The 22,667-nt window shown below is 56.3% G+C and overlaps 2 protein-coding genes across 5 annotated transcripts in view; one reads left to right on the forward strand and one right to left on the reverse strand.

Annotated features, from left to right (window-relative positions):
• The window catches only part of TBCD (tubulin folding cofactor D), a 137,039-nt gene extending 127,313 nt beyond the window's left edge, over positions 1-9,726 (forward strand). The window contains exons 35-39 of the mRNA XM_033090598.1: positions 3,972-4,061; positions 4,313-4,400; positions 5,165-5,274; positions 6,975-7,059; positions 9,479-9,726. Coding sequence (XP_032946489.1) covers positions 3,972-4,061; positions 4,313-4,400; positions 5,165-5,274; positions 6,975-7,059; positions 9,479-9,493 — 388 coding nt within the window. The 3' untranslated portion in view covers positions 9,494-9,726. The remainder of the gene's footprint in view (positions 1-3,971; positions 4,062-4,312; positions 4,401-5,164; positions 5,275-6,974; positions 7,060-9,478) is intronic.
• A 139-nt stretch (positions 9,727-9,865) lies between these two features.
• B3GNTL1 (UDP-GlcNAc:betaGal beta-1,3-N-acetylglucosaminyltransferase like 1) overlaps positions 9,866-22,667 on the reverse strand; it is a 50,965-nt gene continuing 38,163 nt past the window's right edge. For 3 of the 4 annotated variants that reach the window (XM_033090602.1, XM_033090603.1, XM_033090604.1), the window contains 5 exons: positions 21,038-21,173; positions 20,873-20,941; positions 20,367-20,441; positions 11,633-11,736; positions 9,866-10,001 (listed from right to left, as the gene is read on the reverse strand). In XM_033090602.1, the coding sequence (XP_032946493.1) occupies positions 11,656-11,736; positions 20,367-20,441; positions 20,873-20,941; positions 21,038-21,173 (361 nt within the window). In that variant the 3' untranslated portion in view covers positions 9,866-10,001; positions 11,633-11,655. Of the gene's footprint in view, positions 10,002-11,632; positions 11,796-20,366; positions 20,442-20,872; positions 20,942-21,037; positions 21,174-22,667 lie in introns of all 4 variants that reach the window. The other variant, XR_004421331.1, reaches the window with a different exon arrangement.

A 22,667-nucleotide genomic window follows, 5' to 3' on the forward strand; every position in this document is an offset into this window, starting at 1 on the left:
GTGCTCTGCCCTGCAAGGCACAGCTGACTACAGACTTGGGGCAGCACTGGTTCCACCTGCGCCCCAGCCGTGTCCCCGCCGTGTCCCCACCACAAGCAGGGAGCCGGCAGCTGCAGGTTCTCCTTTGCTTCCCATGCCTCCGTGGTCACTGTCCTTTGCAGTCTGCTCTCCTAAATTTTGTTTGGTTTTTAGTTGTTTCATGTGGGGGCGAATCTGGTCCCTGTTACCCCATCTCTGCTGGAACCCTCAAGTCCTTTTTTCACCTCATGACGTCAGAGTGTTTCCCCTTCATCTCGCTGACAGGACATCGCCTGGCTTTTCCCGCTTCTGATGCCAGAGCAGCTTCTGAGCTTGTGCCCAACCTCGCAGGGCGGCCTCCTTGCTAAATACAGTGGTACTTCAGTTTTCAAACGTCTCTGTTGACGAATATTTCGGTTTACGAGCGCCATAAATTTTATGGATCTGTGGTATCATTAGATAGTAAAACTCATGCTAAATTTGCAGTTTTAGCAGTTGATTGTAAAGGTCTGGAACGGATTAATCCATTTTGCATTACTTTCTATGGGGAAACTGTGCCTCGGTTTTCGAACGTTTCAGAACTCGAACGGGCTTCTGGAACGGGTTACGTTAGAAAACCAAGGTACCGCTGTACCGTGTTTAAGATCTTAGCACAGAGCCTCCTCGTTTGAAAATTTCCAAATAAAAGGCTAAGAAAAAACATCTCCTGTTAATGAATATCACTCTCTTTATTTCTCCATAGTTTTGTCAACTTTTGCTGTATGTATGTTAAGGTTTTATAGTTTAGTACATCCAAATTTAAGATTAATTATTATTATTAAAAGACCTTTTTCATATCCGGTGACACTTTTTGCCTCCTATTTCGTTTGGCTTTGTATTAATGAGGCTGGATCAGCTTCTTTGGACGTGTGCTTTTTTTCAATTTTTTCACCTTCAGTATTTCCACGTATTTGTGGTTTTGGTGTGTCTTATTAGTCAGAATTCAATCTTACAGGCTTTGTCTTTTCACTGGATCGTTTAATCCCATTACAAGTAACCCCCTTGGTCTTAAATCTAAGTACGTTTCCATATTCTCCTTCCTCCCCTTTTTTTCTATTTGATTAATTTTCTATTTGTTTTCTATTTGTTGTCTTTGTATTTTTCTTATGTTTGCTGCTCACCCCGATGGGCTTTTCACTCATTTCTGGTCTCTTCATGGTCCCCCATCGAAGTCTGACTTGCAGTGTTTTTTCCCCTTCCTGGGCGGTACCCAGGGTGTCAGAACACATCCCTTCCAATCACCCGCCTCGAGCTCTGGACCATTGTCCCACATGGTTATGGATGTATTTGCACTTGTTTTCGGAGGTGAGTGTTACCCACATTTTTAGTTTCTTTATTCCTCATTACTGCGAACACGCCCCCCTTTCTGAGGTCATATGCTTTTTGCTGAAAGAGCCTCCTTCCGAATTCCCTCTGGTGAGGTCTGCTGGTAGAACCTGCTTCCTGATTTTATTTGCAGGTTATTTTCAGAGGGTGCGGAACTCTAGGCAGCTGTTTTACTTCAGGACTTTAAAATGTCTTTCCACTTTCTTTCTATGCGTCTGTCTAGGTGGCTGCATCCTTGAGAGCAGTCTGGGTGTTTTCCTGCCTCCTTTTAAGATTTTTCTCTTTGGTTTTTCTGTAGTTATTACTCTGATGTGTCGATCTACTCACGCATATAACTTATTAGGAATTTGTTACATTGAACCTGTGGCTTTGTTTCCATTTGTTCTAGAAAATTCTCAGCCATCGTCACTTCGGGTTTCGACTATATACCACCTCTCTCTCGTGGTTCTCCTGGGCCTCACGCCGCGAACCGCGTGGCCCTCCCACCAGCTGGGTCCCCGTGCCCGGCTGCGTTTTGCACGTTTCTCCTGCCTTTGCTCCATTACCGCTGAGCTGCTTTCCTCCTGCTGAGTATCTCTGAGGACGCTTCTATTCACTGCCAAATTTATTTGGAATTATATTCAGATGGAGCTTTTTTATTTGGCTCGTTTGCAAATCTGCGGGCTCCCTGCTCTTCCCCGCAGTCACCTGCCAGCCAACCCCGCCTCACCATCCTGCAGCGCGTGGTGTGTTTTCTAATATGTCTGCGTACTTACTGTTGGGATGTGCAGCAATCGGAGCCCTGAGAAGATGACCTGTGGCAGGCAGGACTCTGTGCCCCTCCCAGGCAGCCGGTGAGGGTCTCTGGACTGTCCAGGTGCCAGAGGTGGCCACAGCCCACGAGAGGCTGGTGCACGCCTCGTCCCCCCTCTGCAGAGTGTTGGGGCCACACCTTTGCCAGGACCAAGCTTGGGGTCTTGTCAGTGCTGGAGACTCAGCTTCCTCTGGAGAGCTGGACGTCCTCCCAAACTACCTCTGAGTGCCAGGCCCGGCAGGCGGGCAGCAGTGTGGGACCGTGGGCATTGTGGGAGGTGCTGCGTGGAGAGGTCTCGGGGCCCAGGGGAGTAGGTGGACATGCAGATGAGACCCAGCGGGTCTGCGGGCAGATCGGACGTGGGTGTGAGGGAATAAGCAGCGAGGGCGGCAGGGTGGAGGAGGGAAGTTTTCTCTGACAGGAAGCTGGATGCAACAGGTGTGGGCCAGAGGGTCCAGGTCCAGTTGGAGCCAGTGCAGGCCGTGCAGCGGGTACACAGGGTGGGGGCGCGTGAACCCGAGTTGCTCCTCAGCTCTGATGGCCGGAGGCCTGGGACCGGGCGGCCGATTTGGGTCCTGGTTCGCTGCCCGCTGTCGAGTGTGTCTTCTCCCCAGGCACTTGCCCCGCCCCCTCTCACCCTCACCTGGACTGGGGTAACAGCACATGGTGCTGGGGACAGACTTTCAGTCCAGAGCACAGGCGTTTGTTTGAGATGCTCATGGATCCGTCCAGAGGAGCTGGGTTTCCAAGGCTGGGACTCAGTGTCAAGTCCTGAGAATGGGTGTTATGTGGACCCCTGAGGTCACCAGGGGAGGGTGCAGACAGGTGACGGGGAGGACCCCGTTGTCAGGATGGGTGGCAGAGGGACAGCAGAGCCACCAGGAAGTGGACTGCATTGGAAGAGTGTCGGGGGGGGGGCATCCGTGGTGTGTGCCAAGTGGTCACATGGGCTGAGGGTAGGAATGGCCACGGCCTTCTGTGACGCGATGGTCACTTGGTCCCCGACAAGCAGTCCAGGGAGCCGTAGGGAGAAGCCAGAAGGGGCAGGTTCTGGGAGGGTGGGGGCTGGAGTCAGACCTAGGGACAGCTTTGAGTGACTGGTGACAGTGAGGGGAGAGGAGCTGAGGCCCACTTTGTCCCACGAGGACAGAGTAGCCCTGGGACCGTCTTTGGTTGGTGGGGCGGAGGGGGACCCTGAAATGGCAGTGGCCAGTGAGGCGGCCGCTTCCCGCCCTCGGGGAGGTCTGTCCTGTCCCTTCACCCACAGGTCGGGCCAGGCCATGTTCTGCCTCGACCGTATCCAGGGTCACTTGTACGGCCTCCAGCCAGTGGTCGGGCAACAGGGACACGGGGTCACTTGGGCCAGTGTGCTGTAGCCCACACAGCGTCCAGAAGTGGCCTGGACCAGGGACAGTGGGCCCGTGGCCACAGCACCGCAGAAGCGAGTGTGCCCGTGTCATGGACCCTCGCTGGCCTTGCCGCCGGCCTCTGAGCCCAGAGCTGGAGGCATGCCCTGGTCCCCCCTCGGCCACTCCCTGACCTCCTGGCCCGGGACTGGGGCCTGGCCAGGGTGTGCCGTCCCCTCCTTTGCTCACTGCTGCCTGATGGGGGTTGGGGGAGGGGAGGTGCTGTGTGGGGCACACAATGCAGGCAGGTGTCTGTCCCTGCTGCGCCTGTAAAGCAGCCAGTTAAGGTAACCCGGCATGGGTCCCCGAGGGACGTGGCCCTCTGGTCCTCAGGTGCCACACCATGCGGCACAAGCTGCTCACCCCGGTGGCCTGTGCTTTCGTTCCAGCCACCCCTTCGGTGTGAAGCTGCTCGCGCTCTGTAAAGAAGAGATCAGGAAATCCAAGGACGTCCAGAAGCTGCGGTCCAGCGTGGCCGTGTGAGTCCCAAGTCACTGCTGGGAGTGGCGGGCGGGATGTCTTGGGTTGCTAGTGACCCTGCAGCCGTAAAATCCTTTCCTGACGTCAGTTGAGAATGATCAGTGGAGCCATCGCAGGTGTCCCTTGGCCCTGGCCTGCGGGGAGGGGGACTGTCCACAGCAGCTGACCAAGCGTTCCGGGCACCTGGGTCTGCAGAGGGAGTGGCCAGGGGCCACCACGTGCTCACGTGTGCTCACGCGTGTGCTGGCAGGTTCTGTGGGCTGGTGCAGTTCCCGGGCTGCGTGAGGAGGAAGACCCTGCTGCAGCTCCTCCTGCTTCTGTGCCACCCATTCCCCGTGGTGAGTGTCCCTCCTTCTGGCTTCCACGCTGACGCCGGTGCCAGTCTGGACACCGGTGCTGGGGCCCCCTCACGTCTGGGTGGGGCGGGGCGTCCTCTGCTGCAGGGACTCGGGGGCTCATGGGGACAGCAGCGGCGGTGTGACTCTCCTCCGGCCTTGGGGACGAGGGTGCTGCCCTCACTGGGGAAGCACGCGACCCCCCCCTTCTGTCCCACACTGTCCGCCTGGGCGGGGGCCCTGGAAGGCCACCCACACCTGGGGCGGCGCCTTCAGCTGGAAGGCTCCTCGGAAAGGCTCTTCAAATGATGCAGAGGTGACACTTTCCTGAAGATCAGTCACCTCACACAGCAGTTCCCACGGCAGCACCCCCATCAGACATTGAGGCTCTCGGGCCACTGACCTGACTCGGCAACCCCAGGGTGGCCCGGGACTGGAGCCCACGTACTCTGTCACCACCAGGGGCGACCAGGAAAGAAATGGGCCGCGGCGTCTCTGACAGGGGCGGATTTCAGGAGGCATTTCCACCAGGTCGTGCAGCCGGCCGCCTCCCTCCGGGCAAGGCTGCTGTCGGTCTGCAGGGGATGGATGCAGGTGGCCTGGTCCTGTCATGGGAGCGCGTGGGGTGTGGCCGTGGTCTCCTGGGTTGGGACCCAGTCAGCTCCCTCTGCGTCGCAGCCTGCGCTGGACATGTCCTCAGGCTCAGTCACACTGCACTTCGCGGTCCTGTCGTGTCCCCTGCCACTCACGCATGCTGTCCTGTCCAGATCCGCAAGACCACTGCCAGCCAGGTGTACGAGATGGCACTCACCTACAGTGACGTCGTGGGCGCGGACGTGCTGGACGAGGTCATGGCCGTGCTTGGTGGCACCGCCTGGTGAGTGCACGGCCCCGGGCCATGGGGCTGTCCAGCGGGGGTGTCCAGAGCCTGTCGTCCCCGCGTGGGGTTCTACTTGGAGGTGGTGGTGACAGCTCAGTGCCGTCACTTGTGCCCGGATTCTGAAGGGGCTGGCGGGCCACACTCGGGGAGGGGGTGGCTCCCGGCCTGTTCAAGTGGCAGCGTTCTCAGAGTGGCATTGTTTTCTCCCAAGTACAACTGTGTCAGTGAAACGACGGGTGGTCCTGGCCAGCATTTGCTCAGAGGCAGCTTTTTATGTCGCTGGGACTTGTGCGTGAACTAACCGTGAGGCTGGCTCTGGGTGCTGGTGGGAGCTGGGCACCCACGTCTGCTGCACTGTGGCTGGTGTCACTCGGGAAGGGCGGCTCCTGCCCCCAGTTGCAGTGTCAGCCACAGTCCCCAAGGGAGCAGAAGGGCATTGCACGGCTGCCACTGTGTCCAGACACGTCTCGGGAGGGCCGGCCGGCCTTCACTCAGTCTTGGTGGGAAAGGTACACGGGGCACGTCACATCAGCAAGGACAGAGGTGGCGGGCAGCCGAACCATTGGCTGCTTTGGGTCCCGCAGCTCATCTGAGGCAGTTCCTGCCATCTCCGTTGGCTTCTTGGAGCTTGGGGACAGCAGGTCTGAAAGACGGGAGTGGGCCGGGGGTGGCGCCCACAAGCAGAAAAGCTGCAGGCTCGACGGGCACTGCCGCCCAGTAGTGACACGGCGGCAGACGTGCAGGGGACACTTGTTACGTTCCACGTACTGCACACACCCCTACAAGTGACCCCTCCTGCACCCCCGTTTTGGAGGCGGGACCGAAGCTTGGACAGGTCAGGGATCAGCGCATGTGCTGACAGGCGTCCCTCACAGTAGTGACGTGGGAAGGGCTGGGCCTTCCCAAGAGCACCGGCTCCCCTGCCTGGACGGGAGCCACGGTGGCCGAGAGGGACGGAAAGGCCTGCGTCAGGGTTTCCTAGGGACACACTTGGTCTGGAGCAGGAGGGAGCCCGGTGAGCATCTCTCTGGCCTGCGGAAGCCCCAGAACAGAACCGTCCCAAGAGACTCGGGCGTCGGGACACTGACCGTCCGTCCCCAGCCCGAGTTCTGAGCACGTGTGGAGTCAGCTCTGCGCTGATGACACGTTTCCTGTTACGTTGTCAGCTTTATAAAACCACTGAGGCACTTTCTAAATCAGACCCTAATGTATGCAGCTTGAAGGACTGAGCACCGGGGTGGCCGACCCCACAGTGCCCAGGGGTCCCTGCTGCTCCCCATCCTTTTCTGTTACCAAAAATAACATTTTTTTTAATTATACAAAAAAAAATGCCCAGTATTTCTCTACTGTGTTGCTAAATTTGGTTTTTATTTTTAATGAAACAGCTCTTCAAGTAAAACTTGAAAAGGCCCAGGTGGTAAAACTTTGCCCCCTCCGCCCTCTCCCGCGTACCAGGCAGCCCGTGTGCACGTCCCCTGGGTCTGGCCAAGTCCTCCCACAGTTCCCAGAAGGTTCAGGAGAGAATCCGTGTGCTAACTCGTGCTGGAGGGCTGGCCTGGGTGGGTCCTCGCCTGCAATGTCTGAGGCTCCTGTGCCCCGTGGGAAGTTTCCCGAGTTTCGCGGTGGTGGTGGCTTTAGCTCCCAGCGAGTGCCCCTTCCTTGGAGCTGACGCCACCACCCTCTCCTCTCCTCTCCAGGGACGCAGAGCTCTCTGTCATCAGAGGCCAGCGAAACCGCCTGTGCGACCTCCTCGGCGTGCCCAGACCCCAGCTGATCCCCAAGGTAACTGCACGCCCCCCTCAGGCCTCCAGGGACACGCAGGCCCCTTCCTGTGCCAGGTCTCCACACGCAGCTGCAACAAGCTCCCGAGTCCAGGGCGTTCTGGGTCCACGCCGCCCGTCCGTTGGGCCCACTCGGCTCCCGGGACCCGTGGGGATGCAGCACCGCTGGGCTCCTACTCGGGGGAGGAAGGTCACACAGAAGCCAGTGCTGACGAGCGGGCCCCACAGTGACCGCTGCTCCGGGCAGCGCACGTGCTCGGGTCTGCACCTGCGTGACCCTGGGTGCGGCTGAGCACCTTCTGTGACCCTCCCGTCACCTGTCTCCTCTGGGTGGCCTGCAGTTTACACGTCACTTGTCGGGCCCTTTGCTCTGGACGTGCAGGTGCCTCCCACTCGGCGGGCTGCCTCTCATCCTGAGCTGATGTCCCCCAACCTGGCACTCCTCCCCTTGTCATGCTTGGAGGTACCTTTCCCTGCTCGAGGTCACATCTGTCATCTCACGTGTCCTCCTGACAGCTGTACTGGGCTCCTTCTACACCGACACTCACAGCCTGCGTGGTGGGGCCTGGCCTGTGGCATGAGGGACACACTTTCCCTGCCTGGCCCCGCTGCATCCTGGCTCCCGAGTGCCGTCACCCTGGTCGTCAGCCAAGACACCCTTCCTGGACTCTGTCCTCCGCGTGCTGGCTGCTGGACAGGACCCCGGAGGACTGTCCAAGCTCACTGATCTTTCCCTGACAGTGTCTGCTGGAGCCCCCCGTCTTTGTTTCCATCGCAGAGCTGGGTTTCTAGCATCTGCTGTCATTCTTGCTTAGAGTGTCCACCTCGCTTCTTACAGCCCATCTGTCCTGGGCCCAGTGGCGCCCTGGGTATATTGGTTGTATTTGTATGAAGGGTGGTGTCTGTCTAGCTGCAGGTGCCAGAGCTTGGAATTCCCCCAGCGCCCTGTTCGTGTCCCTGACTCGGGGTCCGTGTCGTCCTCCAGGAGCATCTGTCTCACAACTGGAGCCCTGGTGGGGAGGTGGCAGGAGGGAAGGGGCGCTCTGGGACCTCCTGGCTGTGGCCGTAGCGTTTCCGGGCTGCCCCCCAGTTCCAGGTTCAGTTGGGGGCTCAGCTGGCCGTGGCCCTGGAGCGGTGGCGTCTGCTGGAACGGCCAGGCTGGCGTGACTCTCACGGTTACTGTGCTGGCCCTGCCAGAGCCTACATGGGTCTTCTTGGCATCTTGACCCGGTGAATCTCCGCAGGCCAGTGGGTGCCCCCAGGGCCGTGGCCCCCCCGGGCTTCTCACCCGGAGGCTGATCCTGGCAGGGAAGCTCTGGGTCTGTCCGTCTCTCAGGTTTCGGGGTGGTGACTCGGGGCTGAGGGGGCTGAGGAAAGTGGCTGGTTTTCAGTTTGTGCAGCATTTCCCTGCCTGGCTCTTCTTTCCCGTCTGCTTCTCCTTTGAGCCTCAGGCCCTGACACATCTGGGCTCTGCTGTCCAGACGGTGCTTGGACAGTCACATCTGTGACACCTTGCTGCTGGGTGACTGTCTTGGAAATACTCTTAGCTGTAACTGGGCTCCGTGCCTGACACCTGTTACAGCCCCCTGGAGTTTGGTTAGTGTTTGTGGAGGATCTGTCCCATCGTCGTTTGTGTTCTCACATTTAAGTGGGTGGCTTGCAAACAGTAGAAGCTTAGCTCTGATTCTGTAATTCAGTTTAATGACCTTTATTCACTGGAGTGCTTTTGACCGCTTCCATGTGATGCGATTACGGATTTCTTCGGGTTTCCACCTGCCACCGGCATCTCTTTGGCCGCTGCTGGCCGCTCCTCCCTACCTGCCTTCATCTGGGTTAAAGGTCCCTGACCGTCCATGGAGTTTTCCCGCTGCTCTACTGGGGAGGAGATGTCAGCGCAGAGGGAAGGGTGGCGCTGGGTGAGGGGCTCGGGCACAACTTCCTGCCCCAAGGGCCATCCCCAGCCTGTCCCCACTCAGCCCTGCGTCCTTATTCCACTGGATGGCTGGCCTGTCCCCTTTGCGCCCCTGTGGGTACTTCTCAATGATTCTCGTTTCCTCCTGTCTTCCCCCCCCCGCCCCCCCCGGTGTTGAGCTGGTGTCGGCCCTGCTCGTGGGGGCCCCTCCACATGCAGGGACAGGTGCTGATCTACTCAGCCCCCAGGTGACACTGAGGGACGGAGGTGGCAGGTTGAGCGCCACATCAGCTCCCAACTAAATGTGTTCACATTTGTATCAGGAACTTTTCACACGGGTGGGTGAGGCTGGGAGAACAGTGTAGGAACGGCCTGCCCGCTACCCGGCTTGTCAGCCACAGGCCCCAGGCGTCCGGGGAGACGGCACCAGGGGTTTCCTGCAGGGAACGGCCCAGAGAGGTCGAGGGGACGGTCCTGACCATCTGGCCCTGTCCTGTGTCCTCCGCAGCCTGCTGCTCGCTGAGGCCGGTCCTGGGAGCTGGTCCCTCGCACCTGCCCGGCAGGGAGGAGTCAGCACAGGAAAGCTGGACGCAGCCTCGGCCGGTACGTGACGTGTGCCAAGGGACTCGGAGTTTGTCACCACGGAGGCGGCTTTTCTCACACGTGCCTGTGCTCTAGGGACCGGGGGTGTTGGTACTGCTTTTGTCTTCACTTGAACGCAAGCCCACGTTTTATAAAATCACATGCTGAGCAGTCTGTCTGTCTGTGTCTGACACCATTGTAAGTGAGGGTGATTCATGGGGACAGGGAGGGGCAGCTTCCTGGGGGAGTGAACTGGAGGGTCCCTCCAGCTCGGCCGCCGCCTGCCCATGGAGGGGGTGGCCCCGGGTGGGGACCAGGCCTCGCTCGGCTGAGCTGCTTTCCTGCCCTTCGAGAGACCCATGTTGTCAGATGCCCCCGTCTCACACCGGCAGCAGGTCGGGGAGGGATCACAGTGTCAGGACCTTGGCTGCAGAAAACCGTGCAGGTACCTTTTCAGAAGGAATAGAATGAATGTTTTTAGTGTAATTTTAAAAACACCAACACTCCAGAGAAACAGCATTTTGAGACACACAGACAGGCCCGTGGACCACGGGACCCACCGGCGATGCTGTCTGCCAGTGGCGCTCTCCACGCGGCTCTGCCTGTATAAACCGGAGACCTGACTGCCCACCGGCCAGCGACACTGGCCAGCGGCTCTGCACGCCCCAGCCGCACCACCGCTCAGCCACCCCCAGCTGCCTGCAAACACGTGTCTGCAGCCCACCTGAGCCCAGGTGGTGCCCAGCCAGAGAGCGTGGACCACCACACTGAACACGCGAGCTAGGAAGGAAGGCAGAGCAGGCAGCATGTGGGCTGTGATGAGGAAAGTGCTGGAAGGGTGGCTCCCTGTGGCCCCAGGCAGGCGTGAGCTCTGGGGGGGGGTGGGGGGTGGGCTGCGCGTGCAGCAGAAACCCTCCAAGTGAGCACGGACCCATGTCTGCTGAGCCCATCTAACCGTGAAGCTGTGTTTTGGTGGCAGCTTGGGGACAGAACACAAAGCTGGGACCCTACGTAGCTGCACCCTCAGCACAGGCTGAAGGAGGCCAGTCCTCTGAGAAAGGGACAGGCAGGTCACTGTCTCGGCCACACTTATGTCAGACGTACAACGCCTGCCATGGGGACATCTGCGTGAACGGGCCCCTGGCCGGGCTGCTCCCGGACACTGGGCGCAAGAGCAAGAGGCGAGCAAAGCCTCCGGCAGCGGGCGGCTGAGTCCCACAGGATGGGAGAAAGAACCAGGCTCGCACTGCAGGACTTTCACAAGAAACAAGGCGTCCTTAGCAGGGTCACACAACGCACCCCAAAAAGGGACAAAGGAGCTCACTTTCGGGCAGGGCTACAAATGAGGAGAAGACCAGCGGGATGTCCAGTGGCCTGAACAACGCAGACACGGCTAAGGAACCTTCTGAGCGGAAGGGTAAGTGGGCAGCTCGGAGGCAGCATCGGGGCACAGCTGTCGGCGGGGCGGACGTGCCACACCCCAGGCAGCGTCCCCACGTGCTTACAAGCCTGACAGGCCCAGACAGGACAACGAGCCCACATCTGGGCACGTCCCAGTGAAACTGCAAACGGGGCCACAGGTACGAACGCAGCACGAGGATGCGTGGCTTCGGCTTGGCCACGCACGGCCCCGTCGGGCACACGTGCGCCCCCCCTCCCACAGCCGGTTTAGTTCCACGTCTCTAGTCAAGTCAGACGCAGCAGCTGCCCCTCGGTGTTTACCCAAGATGGGGTCCACCAGACTCTTATGGGGCGGACTGGGCACAGGCGTCCGGCAAGGAGCGCGCCGACCCTGACACCGTAAGTCAGCGGTGACCCCAAAGCCTTCTGGGTGATGGGCAGGGGGGCCGCCCGTGCCTTGGTCGGATGCACGGTCGGTGTGGGTCACAGCTCACAGCCCAGGAAGAATGCCCCCCACGCCTGCCCGGTGAGGGGCCAGCCCCACGCACGGAGGAGGGTTTGCGATGCATCTGGGGCCACTTCCCCCCACGGGGCTGCCCTTCCCTGCTTGCCCTCAATCCCGCGTCACCTGCAGGATGGCCCCACGCCCCAGGCTGGGCTCCTGGGGGCCTGGACGTACCTGGGTGTGGCCACTGAGGAGCGTCAGCTGAAGTGAAGGAAGTCCCGGCCCTCCTGCAGGTGCAGGGACCTCAGGTTGTCCTCCAGTGCACCCCCTGTGAGGTCCTGTGGGAGGAACAGTAGGTCTGGCTCGATCCAAGCTGCCTGGGGTTTGGTGTCCACTACTGAGGGGGAGAGGGCCAGAAAGTGGAACTGCGGGCACTGAGTTCCCCTCAGTGCGGGAACTGAGGCCCCCACAGCCTGGCTCGGCCCCTCCCTGCAGAAGGCAGCTGACGCCCACTGCAGGGACCCAGGGAAGCAAATGACATTCATGGAGAGACCGTTCTCATCCTGTGTCCAGGGCAGACCCGGGCTCATCCAACTCCTGGAGTCTCTAGGAGGCCCCACCCCACCCCTCTGCAGGGGACAGAAATGGCCACTCGACAACCAGCTGCTGCCACGCCCCTCCCTCCTCCTACTCTGTCCCCTGTCCCTGCAGTGGAGAGACAGCGGTGACCCTGCAAGGAGGGTCAAGACCCAGGAGACGGGCTCATGTGACCGCCAGGGTTGATACAGACTTGGGGGACAGGCTTCTAAATGCTTCAGCTTGGCCCGTGCAGTGGTGCTGGCTTTGGCCAGGCCCCCTGAGCCCCAGCCCAGGCCTGACGCCTCCCCCGCAGCCCTCCTGTCTGGGGCCATGGCAGGTTTTGGGGAAATACCTGTGTGCGCCCAGGCCTGTCCCTCACCCCAGCACCTGCTGCCCAGACCCCCTACTGCCTCGATAGCTGGGCTCCCAAAGACATGACCAGCACACCAGGCGTGTCCCTGGCCCCTGGGAGCATGCAGCAGGGGCCAGTTCTGCTTGGCCAGCCTGCCTGGCCACGCACACCCTTGGCCTAGGCCGTCCGCCACTGTTGTTACTGCTGGGTGTTGCTACAGGTATTTAAATGAAACCACTCTGCTGGGGAGCATCCGAAATTCCCACGTTCTGTCCTCCACTGGCTACCCATTCTCAGCCCCCTTTTGTCCTCCCGTTCTCTCTGTTACTGAGACTTCAAAGGAAACACACCAGGGCTCAGCCCGGACTCTGGCCAGAGACCTCCGACAGCAGCGGACAGCCCTGGGCTTGCAGAGGGGCCAACGGGACGGCAGGCGTGGCCCTGACCAGGGAGGGGCCTCTTTCCCAAGATTCCATTACAGGTAGATGCTTCTAGAATTGACAGACACCACTGAGAGAATGAAAAAGCCAGACAAAAACAACAGGATCAGGACCCAGAAGGTACAGGTAAGTCCTGATCTTACGGACATCATAGCAGTGGAAACCACACGCACAAAAGACACAGGAGGCGCTCAGCTCAGTACCACACGCGCCTCAGAGAGCCGTGCCCCACAACTGGGGGACTGATGACCACTGTCCCGTCGGTGAGCCTGTGCGGCCTGTGGCCCCATCCTGCCCCTGGGCGTGTCCCCTGGCCCGGCCACTTCGTGGGGCATTGTCTAGTGACATGGAAGACACAGCCACAGCACAACGGGTACATCCACTACCAGGACTAACCCCAGAGACAGGCAGGTGAGCGTCTGGACATCTTCACAGCAAAGCCCTAGGCACCAGCACCCAAAGGCTAAGCCCGGTGACCTATGAATGCAGAAGCGCCAACCAGCATGGTGACACCCTAGCGATTCCGAGACCCCCCCCCAACCAGCTTGCAGTCCCACTCCCACACCAGGGGACTTTTACATACAAACCGCCTGTCCCACCTCATGCTATGGACTTTCCTAAACTCTCGCAAAGGCCCACAAACCACCAAACAAGCACTTGGCCTTGGCGTGCCCCCGTACCTCTTGCTGAGCAGCGCTGAGCCTGACAGAAGTGGCAGCCGGCCTCAGTTCACAGCTTGGCCTCTCACAGGCATCTCCAAGCCCAGCATAAGTGACAACCATCTGCAGATCACTTTGTGGCTCATACCAAGTGGCCCCGGGCAGGGCACAGGCTTTGGCTGACCTTGGCCTGTACCAGAGCCCCTCCCAAGAAGCTCCAGAACCAAAACACCCAGTGGGCAGCTTCAGACCTCAGCAGAGAACCACCCAACCAGCTACACAGACAACATACCCGAAGAGCAGACACCAGAGCCCCACTAAAATGAATCCTGCTTCATGGGGTCAGCCCCTGCACAACAGCTCCTGCACTGAAGTCACGGTCAGTCCTCACAACCAATCAGCCCAGGAGTCAATCCCTCCCGTTAATGTGCAAACAGCAACCAAGGTTCAACTACAACAGGAGGGCACACACAACCCCCACAAGGGACACACCTCGAGCACCTGGCTCAGGTGACCAGGAGACTGTGCTACTACATAAGGTCACTTTAAGACCAGAAGACATAGCAGGTCTACCTAATACATAAAAACAAACACAGGGCGGCAGCCAAAATGGGGAGACAAAGGAAACACGTCCCAAATAAAAGAACAGAACAAAGCTCCAGAAAAAGAACTAAACAAAATGGAGACAAGCAACCTACCAGATGCAGAGTTCCAAACACTGGTTGTAAGGATGCTCAATGATCTCAGGGATAATTTCAACAAAGAAATAGGAAACATAAAAATAGAGATAGAAAATGTAAATAACCAGTCAGAAAAGACTACAATGGAAATGAAGAACACATTACAGAGAAATCAACAGATTAGATGGAGAGGATCAAGCCAGTGATTTAGAAGATAAGGTAGCAGAAAACACCCAATCAGAACAGCAAAAAAAATTTAAAAATGAGAGTTTAAGGGGCCTCTTGGACATCAAGCGTACCAACATTCGCATCATAGGAGTACCAGAAGGAGAAGAGAGCAAGGGATTGAGAACCTATTTGAAGAAATAATGACTGAAAACTTCCCTAACCTGGTGAAGGAAATAGACATAAAGGCCCAGGGAGCACAGAGAGTCCCAAACAAAATGAACCCAAACAGGCCCACACCTAGACACATTGTAATTACAACAGCAAAGGTTAAAGACAGAGAGACTCTTAAAAGCATCAAGAGAAAGGCAACAAGTAACTTGTAAGGGAGCCCCCATAAGACTGTCAGCTGATTTCTCAACAGACTTTGTAGGCCAGAAGGGATTGGCACAAAATATTCAAAGTGATGAAAAGTAAGGACCTACAACCAAGACTGCTCTACCCAGAAAAGATACATTTAGAATCGAAGGACAGATGAGGAGCTTCCCAGACAAGATAAAGCTAAAGGAGTCCATCACCACCAAACCAGTAGTACATGGAATGTAATATGAATAATAAAATGGCAATAACTACACATCCATTAACAATTACTTGAAGTGTAAGTGGATTAAATGTCCCAATCAAAAGATAGGGGAGCTGAAGGGATAAGAAAACAAGACATTTACATATGCTGCCTGCAAGACTCACTTCATACTGAAAGACACACATAGAAAGTAAATGGGTGGAAAAAGAGCTTTCATGAAAATGGAAACAAACAAACATAGCTGGGGTAGCCATACTCATACCACACAAAATAGACTGTAAAACAAAGGCTATAATGAGACAAAGAAGGACACATAATCCCACTTCTGGGTGTTTATCTGAAGACACCCAAAACGCGACTTCAAGGGGACCTGTGCATCCAGATAGTCACTGCAGCACTGTTTACAAAGGCCAAGATGGGGGGGCAGCCTGGGTGTCCGTCGCTGGATGAATGGATAAAGAGGAGGTGGAACATGTATGCAGTGGAACGTTGCTGGGCCAGGGAATGGAATGGCTTCCTGCCACCTGCGGAGGCACGGATGGCCCTGGAGGGTGTTGTGCTGAGTGGAGTGTCAGACAGAGAAAGATAGATGCAATGTGATTTCACTTATATGTGCAATCTAAGAACAAAATTAACAAACAAAACAAACTCATAGATACAAAGAAATTTTGATGGTTGCCAGATGGGAGGGGGGTTGGGGGGCAGGGTGAAAAAGGTGAAGGGATTAAGAAGTTCAAATTGGTTGTTACACAGCAGTCATGGGGATGTAAAGTACAGCACAGAGAATATAGTCAGTAATTTTGTAATAACTACCCTGTTCCCCCAAAAATAAGACCTAGCTGGACAATCAGCTCTAATGTGTCTTTTGGAGCAAAAATTAATATAAAACCTAGTCTTATTTTACTATAAGACTGAGTCTTCAATATAATAAATATAATACAAAATGTAACATAATGTAATATAATATAAAATGTAACATAATGTAATATAATGTAACATAATGTAATATAATGTAATCCAATTAATATAATATATATAATGTAATATAATACTGGGTCTTACATTAATTTTTGCTCCAAAAAATGCATTAGAGCTGATTGTCCGGCTAGGTCTTATTTTCGGGGAAGGCGGTATGTGTTGTGTCAGATGGGGACTATATTTAGGGGGATCACTTCATAAGTTATATAAATGTCTCATCACTGTGTTGTACAGCTGAAACTAATATAATATTGTACATCAACTATAATTGAAAAATAAAAATTTTTTAAATTTCTAAATGGCAAAAATATAAATTTAGTCAAAAGACAAAAATTTGCAACACATATTACAGACACCGAGGGTTGTTGGGTTTTTTTTTTTTTTGGTATATAAAGAAAAATACTGACAGACCAACAGACAACAGGCTAACGAAAAGGATAATTTACCAAGAGTAAAATAAAGATGCTTGTTAGTTATGTGAAAAGATGCCCCCTTGCCCATAACACAACGGTGCCAACGGGAGTTATAAGCTTCCTGTTTTTCACCTGCGATTTGCAAAGACGGCAGATTTGGTCACACTGCCAGAGAAGGCTCACTGGTGGGAACATAAACGGGCACATCCTCCAGGGAAACTAACTGGTGGGATCAAAACCCGTAATGCTGCTTCAACCGGCAGCCTTTACAAGTTTATGCCACATGTGCAGTCACTGAACAAAACTCCATGTATATAACAATATTCATGCTAGCATTATTTTTAATAACAGTAAAAATGGCCTAAAGGTCCAGTGCTAAGTGGATAATAAATGTATGAAACATCCATATAATCGAGGAGCGTGCAGCTACGTGTGCAGTGAGTCCAGTAATAGAAGCGGGGGAGAGCTGCCAAGGCTCCTGCCAAACAGAACACAACTCCCGACGCCCGTCTGAGCTGCCTCCAGCGTCCTGCCTCCTTGTAGGAAACGCACATTAAACAGCACCAAACAGGGCGGCCGGACGGCTCAGTTGGTTAGAGCGTGGTGCTCATAACACCAAGGTTACCAGTTCAAATCCCACATGGGCCAGCGAACTGCGCCCTCCACAACTAGATTGAAAATGACTTGATATCCTGGAAAAAGACACTGTTCCCCAATATTCCCCCCTCCCAAAAAAAGAAAGAAAACAGCACCAAAAAAGTTGTAAGAAAATAAAGGAGACATAAACGTGACATCAGCTGATGTAACACATGGACCTTAGTGGTTGTGGATTCCAACAAGCAAACTACTAAAAGATAAACCACATTTATAAGGCAATTAGGCAGATTTCAACACTGATGGGATATTTGGAACTCTGGGGTGTGGTAGTGGTATTAGCTTTTTATCTATTTTGGAAACTAATGAATGAAATGAAGCTAGAATTTGCCTCACAATCTGGGGTGCAGGGGCCGGAGCATGGAGAACCCAAGCCGGCCAAGGTGGGCTGTGGGTATTGGCTCCTGCTGCCTTGGACACATGGCTGAAACATCCTGGGACATTTCCTTAATAAAAAGATAACAGTAACAGCGGAGTTAGATGGGGCCAACGGATTTACATGGAATAATCTTCAAGATACACTATTATGTGAAAAAAGCCAAATACAGAAAAAGTATGTGTTATCATGCTGCCATTTGTTTTAAAAAATTGTGCACACACACATTGTGTTTGCATCGACTACTTCTGGCAGAATCTGCAAGAAACAGGTAACTGTGGTGTTTCAGGACCCTCCCAGGACACAGAGTGGGTGATGTAATTTCTGCCAACAAGCACGAGAGCTGGGACGCAGACCTGGCCCACGTGCATCCGTCCTGGCCAGTGTCTCTGTCACAGCTTCCTGAGACCTGCAGCTGAGGACCCACCTGTGGTGCCGGGACTTCTGACCCCCACACACTCTGGGCATTAATGTGTCTTATTTTAGGCTAAGTTTGCGGTGGCTTGTTATGTAGCGATTGGTGAATAATACAGGTTCAAGGTGACAAAACACACACAACAAAACAGGGTGACAAGTTGGGACGGTGCTGGGTCAACTGGACGTGCAAGAGAGTGAAGCTGGCTCCCCACCTCACAAAATTCAACTCAAAACGGATCAAAGACCTAAATGTTAGAGCTGAAACTGTAAACCTCTTAGACGGAAACACAGGGACCCTGGATGTTGCCATGGACTTTTTGATATGACACCAAAACCACAAGGAACGGACGTAAAGTTGGACTCATCAGAATTAAACACGTGTACGTCAAAGGACACCATCTAGAGAGACAAGACACCCGCAGAAAATATTTGCAAATGTCTGGGGACTTGTATCCAGAATATATAAAGAACTCTGACAACTCAACAAGACAACCCCATTAAAAGGGCAAAGACGTTTCTCCAAAGAAGATGCACAAACAGCCAACAAGCCCATGAAGAGGCTCAATGTCAGATGTCAGGGGAACACCCATCCAAACCACCACGGACGCACCACGCCCACCAGCACGGCCGTGACAAACAAACAACAGGTGGGCTGCTGTGGCAGGTCTGGCGGTTCCTCAGTGAAACCCAGAGCTGCCACGGGCCAGGAATTCCACTCCCAGCTGTAAGCCCAAGAGAAGTGAAGACACGTCCACACACAACTCCGTATGTGAACGTGCACAGCGGCGTCCTTCAGAGTGCCACAAAGGTGTGCCCACGAGGCTGGGTTCTGTTTTTGACTGTTTTACCAACATGGGCCCAGATTACCTGCTGCTGTGTAACAAGTTACCACAAATTTAGCAACTTAACACATTAACCATCTCACAGATCCTGTGGGGCTGAACTCAAGACCAGCCCTGGTCACGGGAGGGGGTCCTGAGGGTCGACCGGCTCTCACCATAGTTGGGCGACTTCTCCAAAGTGGCACCTCCAGCACGGGCCAGAAGCCAACGCCTCAGAGCCACGCCCAACACGGCAGAGGACGTCCCTGTCCTCAAGTGTCTGACCTCAAGCCCGGGAGAGATGACGTCCTCCACCAGACGTGGCCTGGGCGTGGCCCCCGCAGAGGTGCCTGGACCCCCCGTGAAAGACGTTAGCAGCTCTGAGTGAATTCTTCAGGGCAGATGGAGACTGGGACCTACACCAACCAGCCACCCACGCAGGACACTCCCATCTGCCTCCCTCCACGGCTCATCCGAGCCCCGCAGCACGTGCAGGACGTCCTCAGAGGCCCTGGCCGTGGACAGCACGGAGCTTCGCTGGGAAACGTGTGGGGGCCGTGAGGTCGCCAAGCCCAGGGCTTGGTGTGCGTCTGCACTTGCAGTGGGGGCACAAGGGCATGTCCTGCTTGTCTCCTCTGCCACTGCCCAACTGGAGGAATGAATACCCTGCCCCAAAAGCCACTGCCCCCAGGAAGGCCCCTGGCTGGGATCCTGCTTACTGTGGGTCTGGTGCAAGTTCCCGCACAGGTGAGACTGCCGGAAGCAGTGACCTGTGTCCCCATCTGTATCTCCTCCCACGACTCCCAACAGCACAGCACAGGGCCCTGCTCACCCACCAATGCCCGTCCCCTGTCAGGGACCCTCTGGGGCACAGCCCCCCCACCGAGCAGACCTGGGCCTCATAGTTGGGGTAGATTAAGGACTTAAATGTGAAAGATGACATTACACACACACACACACACACACACACACACACGTATGTACACATATGAATGAGAATATGCTTTTCTGACTGAAGTAAGTTTTTCTGGGAAGAATCTGTGGAAAAACAAGTCACGACTGCGAGAAAATAGTGTCACACACTAATGGACAAAGACAGTCCTACAAATCAGCGAGGCCGAGGGACGTGGTCCTGAGCCTCCTCTGAGGTGGAGCCCACGAGTCACTGTGTCACCTACTGGGGGGGGGCACCTTCTGAGACCTGAGGGCCACAGACCCTTCCTGTCTGCTCAGTCACGAGAACGTCACAGCCATGCTGTCCCCACCACCAGGCTATGAATGGCCCAGAACCCCCTGACAGATTTCATCGTGGGGGACATGCGATGACTGCATGTTACTCGGAAAATGAGTGACCAACAACCCAGCCACACGGTGAGTGAGAAGGGGGTCCTGGTCTCTCACTTGGGTCCCCAACATACAGCTCGGAGCCGAGAAAAAGGCTCAGCTGCGGGCACCGTGCCCCTGGGTCACAGAGGACATGCAGCACAGCGGTCACCAGGGTGCATAGCTGAGGTGCTCCTCAGCAGCCGCGTTCTCCCCTGAGCCCTCAGGGATGTGTCTGCCCCGTGTCCTGATAAGCGCATCTCATGCGGATGTGGCTGCACGTGTCCAGTAAGAGTTGCTTTTACAGAAATGCAGCCAGTCTCAGGAGGGCACCACGACTGCCTCTTCCTCCCACACCCCCAGGTCTGGCCGGAGTGACTGTTACCCCTGCCCCACGCCTGCGGTGGACACGAGACCACAGCTGGCCTAAGACAGAGTGGACGACCATAGCCAGGTGTCCACCACCTCACGATTGGGGCTTGTCACCGTCACACGGTCATCGTGCGCCACGCCCAGCCCGATACTCACCAGCTTCACACAGATGACAAAGGGGGGCCGGGCAGCTCGGAAGTGCAGGATGGGCACCCGGGACTTTGGCCTTTCCTGCGGGAGGCGAGGGCTGTGGGCGCAGCTTGGGGACGGCACTCTCCCGCCAAGAGCGGCCACGGGGGGCGTGTGCCGCCTGCACCCCCTGCACCTCACAACTGGATGTGCTCAGACAGGTGCCCGGGTCGCGGCCGTCCAGGGCAGGACCCGGCATCCCTCACCCCCACCCGGCCACCTTCCAGCCACCGTAGAACCAGCCCCGGCTGGATGACGGAGCAACCGGGACCATGAGCGGCGCTCTCCAGCAGAAAGACAAAGTGAGTACAGGTCGTTCTGGGGCCCAGGGACCCCCAGGTGCCCGGCAGCCGTCTGGGCCCGTGTGGCCTTTCCCAGGGAGGAAGGCCCTGGACAGTGTGCATCACGAGGCCCAGGATGGCGTCCTGTGGACGACCCCTGTGGGTGGACAAGCCCCCGGGGCTCCCGCACACCTGAGACTCCTCGTAGCAGTAAAAGCCCTTCTTGATCTTCTTCTCGTCCACATCACAGAAGGCAACCACCTGCGGGAGGGGGCACAGGACGCCAGCCTCAGGGACAGTGCCGCTGGATGTGGGGGACGGGGGCAGGAGCCGGGGGAGGCACAGAGGGGACCCCACCTTGCGCCGCGCCCCCTTGGACAGGCTGCGGTAGAGGCGGCGGCCCTGCCGGCCCGCATTCCAGATGGTGAAGGAGGCCCAGTGCCGCAAAGCCCGCTCTTCCAGGAAGCAGACTCGGTGGGTCCAGATGGTGCTCCTGTGGGGGGAGGGGTGTGACCCGGGGGCAGGGCCTCCTGCTCCCCCACCTCCTGCCCTTCCCCCGCCCTCGGCCCAGCCCAGCAGGTCCCTGATCCATGTCCCCGTCCACATCCTCTGGTCCTTGCGTCACCTTGGGGCGGCTGGCCTGCATCCAGCCCCCCAGCACTCAGCACTCACCAGCTGTTGGCTGAATGAGCCAGTGAACCCAGAACAACGTGGCCAGGGTTCTACCACCTCATCTACCCTTACGGCCCCTGCTGCACACAGACATGGAGGCCCAGGCCCGGCCAGGGTGGTCTGCCGCTGCCCGAGCCCCCACAGGTTCAGCTGTCCCCAGGTTAGCACGGCCAGACGCACAGGAAGGGCCCAGGGACCCTGCAGGCCCTACGTCACAGACTGAGGCCATCACCCGAGAATCTGGAAGCTAAGGGGGTTGGGTCTCTGTGCACGTGGCAGACCAAACCCGACCTCAGTCTTTCCCAGAGACACCTGTGTGTGAGGGAGGGCTGCACGCCGCTTTATGACGGCAGAGTTTGCACCCACAGTGTCCTTGCGCAGGTCCTCACCTCCCAGCCCTTCCTGTGACTGTGTCTCAGACAGCTGTGTCCCCTGGACACGTCCTCTGGCCAGGCGCAGAGGCCACTGCTGCCCTGCCCTTCAGGCAGCCCTGCCCCATGCGTTCCTGAGGTGACACAGCTTTTGAATGCCCCACCGGGCACCGCCAGGGAGCAGCTGTAGGTGGGTCCGGGCCTGGCTGGGTACATGGGGTCCAGTTCTAGCAGAGCAGTGCGGCCTTCCTGTCAGGCAGGTTCTAACTGTTGTCCGCCCACCTTCTTATTTTTCTTTCTTTTTTAAGGAGGACGCAGGTCACAGTGGTCCATGCGGGGATTGAACCTTCAACCTTGGTGTTACCAGCACCACGTCTAACTAACTGAGCTAACTGGGCACCCCGTCACCTGCCATTTTAAACTGGATGCTTTGATTAGAGTTGTGCTGGCGGCTGTGCTGTGGGCAGCGTTACTGGGGCTCGGAAGAGATCGCCTCCCTAAGCCTGGCCACGTGGCACCTTATTTGGGAAAGAAATGCGCAAGCTCAACACACTCCAAGCTGAGGAAACATCACGCAACATGCAGCTTCGCCGACAGCCAAGAAAAGGAAAGAAGTTTCTAAAAACAGAAGAACGGTAAACGTCATGCAAGTTAAGGTCTAGCAAATGAATCCTGAGCGAGGAAGAAACTGGCAGCCTCAGACACGAGCCAGCAGTGCAGGCAGCAGCGCACAGGCTTCCCCAAACCCAGGCCGGTGCCTCCGAACTTTCTGGCAGCAGCGGCTGTGTCATGGACACATCACCGCACTGCGCCCAGCCCGCAGCACCTCAGCGGGGAACACACAACACGGGACAGCTCAACAACAGTTCAGCAAAAACACATTTTTCAGGAAGAATAAGCAGAATGCTACCATTTACGTAACATTTTCAAAGAGGTAAAGGGGA

Source organism: Rhinolophus ferrumequinum, chromosome 21 (assembly GCF_004115265.2).
Source record: "Rhinolophus ferrumequinum isolate MPI-CBG mRhiFer1 chromosome 21, mRhiFer1_v1.p, whole genome shotgun sequence".
Classification (NCBI taxonomy): Eukaryota; Metazoa; Chordata; class Mammalia; order Chiroptera; family Rhinolophidae; genus Rhinolophus; species Rhinolophus ferrumequinum.